Source organism: Propithecus coquereli, unplaced genomic scaffold (assembly GCF_000956105.1).
Source record: "Propithecus coquereli isolate 6110/MARCELLA unplaced genomic scaffold, Pcoq_1.0 Scaffold1, whole genome shotgun sequence".
Taxonomy (NCBI): Eukaryota; Metazoa; Chordata; class Mammalia; order Primates; family Indriidae; genus Propithecus; species Propithecus coquereli.
In genome coordinates this window covers 20,388,423-20,395,472 of record NW_012133857.1, presented here as the reverse complement: position 1 = coordinate 20,395,472, position 7,050 = coordinate 20,388,423, and the positions used below count along the sequence as shown (strand labels likewise).

At 41.5% G+C, this 7,050-nt stretch overlaps 1 protein-coding gene across 2 annotated transcripts in view; it reads right to left on the bottom strand.

Annotated features, from left to right (window-relative positions):
- The window catches only part of ABHD6 (abhydrolase domain containing 6), a 40,475-nt gene that overhangs the window by 10,073 nt on the left and 23,352 nt on the right, over nucleotides 1-7,050 (bottom strand). For both annotated transcript variants that reach the window (XM_012638843.1, XM_012638851.1), the window contains exons 3-5: nucleotides 5,098-5,254; nucleotides 3,666-3,779; nucleotides 2,264-2,396 (exon numbers count right to left, since the gene is read on the bottom strand). In XM_012638843.1, the coding sequence (XP_012494297.1) occupies nucleotides 2,264-2,396; nucleotides 3,666-3,779; nucleotides 5,098-5,254 (404 nt within the window). The remainder of the gene's footprint in view (nucleotides 1-2,263; nucleotides 2,397-3,665; nucleotides 3,780-5,097; nucleotides 5,255-7,050) is intronic.

Below are 7,050 nucleotides of genomic sequence, written 5' to 3'. Positions count from 1 at the left end.
CGCTCTTGCTCAGGCTGGTCTCGAACTCCTGAGCTCAAACAATCCGCCTGCCTCGGCCTCCCAGAGAGCTAGGATTACAGGCGTGAGCCACTGTGCCCGGCCCCAGTGACTCCTTTAAATCTAACATGGGTATCGTATATGGATTTCACGATGCCATGGAGTGGATTACATTACTTATTTCATCTCTTTTTAAAAATAATCCTTGGCTAAATGTCATGTGGTATCTTGGATTGGATCCTGCAACAGAAAAAGGACATTAGTGGAAAACCTAAAAGAAATCCAAATAAAGAAATCCTGGGGCTTTGTTAATAGTAATGTACCAATGTTGGTTTCTTGGTTATGACAAACTTACTGTAGTAATGTGAGCTGTTAACAATGAGGGAAACTGGAAAAAGGGTAGGTGGGACTCTCTGTACTAGATCTGCAACTTTTCTGTAAATTTAAAATTATTTCAAAGTTTTAAAAAAGTTTATTAAAAAATTTAGGTAAGACATAATCCTGAATTTATTTCTACTTTTTCATTTTCACATACAAACAAACTTAATCTTAAATTTCCACTTAAAACTAGGTGTAAAATTCTCTGAGCAAATGAACATACACTTTCTTAAAGCTAGTTAGATTTGACTTCTCATATGTGATTTGAAATCTAATACCTTTCCATAGGGGCTGTTCCTTTAATTCTCAAACTGTATTATTAAAAGATAAAATGATTTCAGATGTGGTGTTTGGAAAAGGGAGAAGAGAAAACCTTTCGTGGGCTTGTCTTCAACTTCAGTGTCCTTAACAGATCTAAAAACTATGAACTTTCAGAATGGCACAAGGATTTTAAAGGTCAGTTTAATTAAGTTTCAGTAAAAGACATAAGCGTGCACTCATGGCTAGGTTCTAGTTGAATCACATAAAGGAGGCAGTGGATATGAGTCAATAAAGGAAGTGGTAAATAGGAAAGGACTTCCAAAAAAGCCACAGCTTGGGTTTTGGAGTCAGACAGACTGGCATCTGTTCCTCTCCTGGCTCTGGCACTAATGTAATTTCTTCGTGCCTCAATGTTCCCACCTATAAAATGGGCATAATATCTTGGTCTGGGTGGTAATTACATATGCAAAAAGTCATCAAGATGCACATTTAAAATTTGGGCAATTTACTATGTGTAAATAATACCCCAATGAAGTACCAAAGAGAGAGGGAGAGAGAGAGAATTAGAAAGAGAGAAAATAAGATTTTATCTATTACACATTATAAATCCAAGTTTGAAGACTTATGGAAGAAAAATGAATTTTAAAAATATAACTTCAGATGGTAATCTCTAGAGACATGTTACAGCTCATGTTGACATGTACACATATAAGAATAAACTAAAGTTTGTCAATTTTTTTTTAAAGATCTTATTGTCATAAATAAAGATCTGAGTTTTCAGCAAAAAAGGGGAGGGGCATAATAATAGTACCTTCACCTCATAGGGTTTTTGCAAAAATTAAATCCATATAAAGAACTTAGCTTGTAAGAGCTCAATAAATGTTGGAGGTTAATATTAACATTATATTTCAAAGTATTCATGTGCTGTAGAGCACCACACATATTTTATTAATAATTAACTCACATTTTTGATGGAACAAGGCTAGCTCTATATTTTCTTTTTTAAATTTTTTAATGAGACAGAGTCTCACTCTGTCACCCTGGGTAGAGTGCAGTGGCATCATCATGACTCATTGCAATGCAACCACAAGCTCCTGGGCTGAAGCAGTCCTCTTGCCTCAGCCTCCCAAGCACCTGGGACAACACGTGCACACCACCATGACCAGCTAATTATTCTATTTTTAGTAGAGATGGGGTCTCGCTCTTTTTCAGGCTGGTCTTGAACTCCAGCCTATCAGAATGCTAGGATTATAGGCGTGAGCCACCAAACCTGGTCAAATTTTTAAATTTTTAAACATTTTTTTTTGTTTGTTTGTTTTAGAGACAGGATCTCTCTATGTTGCTCAGGCTGGACTCAAACTCAAGTGATTCTCCCACTTCGACTCCCAAGTATCTAAGACCACAGGAACACATCACCATGCCTGGCCCTGGGTCTATGTTTTCAGAGTCCATCTGGTTATGATTATGATTATACTACTATTGTTTGGTTAGAGTTATCAGTGAACACCACATATCTCTAAAGTACATATCAAAAAGATGATTCTAAAAAACATCCATAGCAGACAGTGGCCACCTGTTTCTTCAGTGATTCATCCCTGCCGAGTGATGTTTTAACCTCAGAACTCACCAGCGGGGCACACGAGACATAGGCTGGAGATATCCGATGGGTAGTAAGCAGCATACACGCCTGCTACATGGCCACCCATTGAGGTGCCTACCAGGTGGAAGGGTTTTTTGTTCAGCTTGAGGCATTCTACAAACTAGGAAAGGAAATGAGAAGGAGGCTTGGTTATACAGCTGTAGACAATGACAATGGTGATTACCGAGTAGAACCACCACCCCTGCCCCCGTACTTCCTACAGACAATGGCTGTTGATAAAAGAGGGTCTGAAACTCTAACGGATCCACTACCAAGATGAGCCTTGGGCGTGCATGTACTTCTGTTTACCTGGCATAAGCGATTGAGGGGTCATTTATAAGTATAAAACCAACAAGGATTCCCCTAATTAATGAGTCGGCTAACTTTTCTATAAAGGTCCAAAGAGTAAATATAAGTATAGTAAATAGTTTCTATAAAGGTCCAGAGACTAAATCTATGCTGCACCTATTCAACTCTGCTGTTGTAGGACAAAAGTAGCCAAAGACAATATGTAGATGAATGAGTGTGGCTGTGTTCCAAGAAAACTTAGTTTACAAGAATAGGTAAATAGGTCCATGACTCCTGCCCTAATTTAAAGCCCTTCTCATCTATCCAACCATCGATTCATACAACTATCCACCCAACCATCTGTCTATTCAACTGTCCACCCATCTATACAGCCAATCATCTAATAAGTCATGTAACCAACCATCCACCCCACCTATCCATCCATCTAAAAGGTATTTATTGACTATCTTTTATAAGGAACTAGCATTAGTTGCTGAAGATACAGCAAAGAGCCACAGAGATAAGGTTCTTGACCCCATTAAAATACATAATTTAATGGAGGAAGCAGATATTAAATAAATAGCCTCATCTGGGGAAAATAAAGTCAATCTGAAACTTATGGGCTACTAAATTCTGAAATGATTTGTACACTTCTATAACCTTGAAAGCCCAGCCAGAGGGGGCCAGAGACAGATGTTAAAACAGGATAAAACACAAAAAGCACCTTCCCCAACTGGGAAGAGGGGCTACTACCACTATTATGCAGCTGGTAAGCAGGAAAATAGATCCCCAGAGAGGAAACTGGTTTTAAGGAATATTAAACACCTTTTTAAAAGAGTTAAGACAAATCCCCAGATTATATTTCTTCACAAACAACTGCAATAGGCTTAGAGGAGAACAGTCTGTAATAAGCCCTGGCTTTCCATGGCTGGCCAAGGATATCACTGTGCTGCCATTTTGTTTGCAATTACTTGTAGACAGAATGCACTGGAGACTGGCCATAAGTCAGCATGGAACGCTCTTCCCTGCTCTCAAGTTGGGCATGAAATGGTGGGTGGCCAATACCCAGTCTGCACAGTCTTTGGTGGAGCCTCCTGCTTACCTGGTGTATCCTCTTGACTTGCCCATCTATGGACAGGTCATCTAGGGAGGAGCGAGTGGTTCCTTCATGTCCTGGCATGTCCACGCAGACCAAGTGTAGGTTCTTTGGAAGGAACTGAGGACACATAGACCCAGAGAGTCAGTATGCAGTGTATAAAACATGTCCGCCCACCTTTCTGCGGAGGTTGTCCCCACTTACCAAGTGACCTGAATGGCATACCTGGGGATGTATGGGTCTGGACCACTCAATGTTTTACCCTACTAATGTGAACAAGCATTGCCAGTAGCCCCATCAGGAACAGAGGCCCCCAAAGACTAATACACAGATGGAAGGGGCTCAGAAGATGACTGGCAAGAAAGGACAAAAGTCAGGGTAGCAGCCTTAAGTCTCTTGCTCTTTCTTGACAACGGCTAACAGGTGCTACCTCCTTCTCCGTCCAGTTACTGACGGGGAACCAGAAGGGATGGTGCTGTTATCCCTGAGCCCTGGCCAGCTCCAGAGCCAACAGGAGCAATGCCTTCCCCAAGAATCAGGTCTGATCACCCTGATGCTGGTTTTAACTTTTTTTTTTACATTAAGGTCTAATCCCTGAGATAATTATCATCCTACAACACCTTCTTCCATTTAGATATTTACCACTTTTAACCAAGAAACTAAGCAACGCATCAAGTATCAACAAACAAATACCCAATTACAGGAAAGATGCTTATCTGAGGTGAGGACAGGAAGTGAGGGGTTCATTAAGGCATGAAGATGACTCTCTTCATAGTGGAATTTGGAAATAAGAACACAAGTAGCTAGAGGATGTGTGAGCCTTTTCCTGCTAGTGCAGCTAATACTTGGATCCCTCAGGTATGGTCTTATCCGAGGGAGGAACCTGGTGCTTCCTGCCCAACACTTCTGCCAGCCCAGTCTTCACCTCCTGGTCACTCTTACCAAGCCCAGCAGGTGGCCACACCAAGCAAACCAAGACAAAGGTGATGGGAAAACTATTCTAGAAAGCTGCCAGATCAAGATCGCTTCTCTAAATGGCTAAGGAAAAGAAAAAGCAGTAGGAGGGGGAAGGGGAAAAGGAGAAGGAGTAAAGAGAGGAGAAGGAGGGGAAGGAAGAGAAGAAACTGGGAGTATAAAAGAAGAAATGGCATTTTAGAAGCCTCATCTTGATCATCGTGCCAGTTCTGAGATGAAGCTGTGTCAGAACCCTCCCCTCAGAAATATTCCTAAGGTGGAAAGATTTCTAAGGCACGCGTTTTATAAATAATATTCAACTCGATAAATTTTGTCTGTCAAAAGAATTTGAATAATATACTGCTTTAGTTTTAAAATGACTTGACCCACAGTTCTGGGTTCCCTTTGCTTTCTACCACTGTTGGTGACATCATGTCCAAGTGGAAAACATTTTCTTATAAGAGAGAAGAATCCAGAACTGCACCTTGACCACGCTGAGCCACATATCCTTGTGCGCAGAGAATCCGTGAAGCATGAGGATGGAGGGCTTGTGCCCAGGCCTGCCCCGGAAGGAGTAACAGAACTGATAGTCTCCATGCTGAACGTAGCGGACCTGCATGCCCAATGTCCTCCGCCAGTACCTGGGGGAGGAAACAAAGGCAAAACAAAAGCAGCAAGGTCGGGATAAGTGGCTTGGAGAGGGGCACATGCCCTCTCTGCAAGTCTTACTTAGTGGTAAGACAAACACTTCTCCCAGCCCTGGTCCTCCATGAGTCTCTGGGTCCACCAGAGCTTCACCCTTGAGGAGCACTAAGACAAACCATTCCAGAAAGCTCCTGAAATGAACTATTTTGGGATGTATTTTACTAGTGACTCAAGGAATGGAAAAGGGGTGTTTTGTTAAGAGCATGCCACACCTAATAACCTCATTAGTATACATTTCTGAGACTTTGAAAGTGATAACTTATTTCTTGAGAACTGTCTGCACCAGTCCTCTGGCTGGATTCCTCACAACATATGGCGGCTGGCTGAAAGCTCAGCTTCTGTTGGTTACATAAGACTTGGCAGTGCTGGACTTTGGCCCCAGATCAATTTCAATATGAAATTACCATCTAAACAAATTGAACTCTCTGCATGAAGAATCTTTCCAAGATGAAAGATAATTTAATCAGAGATTCATTTTGTGATGTACTTTACGCTAAAGACACAGCCAAGTCTTGCAAAAGCAAATAACCTAACTTGACTGGTCTTAACCTTTTGTGTAAAATAAAGGGAGAGGGAAACAAAAAAATACATATTCATATTTACTTACATCTGCATAAGAAAAGCGTGGGGGCAAACACAGATGAGTGTCTGGAGTGGAGGTGGGAATGAAGTGAGAAGGAGGTAAACAGGGAACTGAGGTGGGAGGGAGACTTTCACTGCACTCCTTTTGATATGCTTTCAATGACTGCATTGCCTATTCAAACATTAAAAACGTAATATAATAAAACTGGCTAGCTTTAAAGCTCTTCTCATGACAAAGCAAGCATATTTCAAAGTTCTAAGTCATAGCACTGTGACATGAGCTTGTTCATCCATTCATATCCCAGCTCATTTGTTTACTGACTGCTATGGTTTGAGTATCTCCTCCAAAACTCATGTTGAAATTTCATTGCATTTGTGAGGTTCCACCTCCTAATACTTCTTCTGTTAAGAGGTAGGACAGTTAAGAGGTGACCAGGCCACGATGACTCCACCTTCATGAATGGATTAATGCCATTATTTCAGGGGTGGGTTTTTGATAAAAGTGAGTCTGGTCCCCTCTTGCCCTTCCTTGCTGTCATAGTCTCTTGACCTTCCACCTTCTGACATGAGAGGACACAGCACTAAGGCCTTTGCCAGACATCAGTGCCATGCTCTTGGACTTCACAGCCTCCAGAACTGTAAGCCAAATAAATTTCTTTTCTTTATAAATTACCCAGTGTGTGGTATTATGTTATAGCAACACAAAACAGACTAAGACACTGACTATATGATCTTAAACCTCAATGTCCTCATATATAATACGGGGAAATGCTCCATTCCACTGAGGATATGGCAAAGATTAAATGAGACAATCCACTGGGCATGGTGTGGCTCACACCTGTAATCCTAGCACTCTGAGAGCCAAGGTGGGAGGATCACTTGAGCTCAGGAGTTCAAGAACAACCTGAGCAAGAGTGAGACCCTGTCTCTACTAAAAATAGAAAAATTAGCTGGGTATGGTGGTGTGCACCTCATCTCTACAAAAGATATAAAAATTAGCCAGGAGTGGTGGCATGTGCCTGTAGTTCCAGCTACCGAGGAGGGTGAGGCAGGAGGCTGGGGCAGGAGAATTGCTTGAGCCAAAGAGTTTAAGGTTGCAGTAAGCTAGAATGATGCTACTGCACTCTAACTAGGGTGACAGAACAAGACT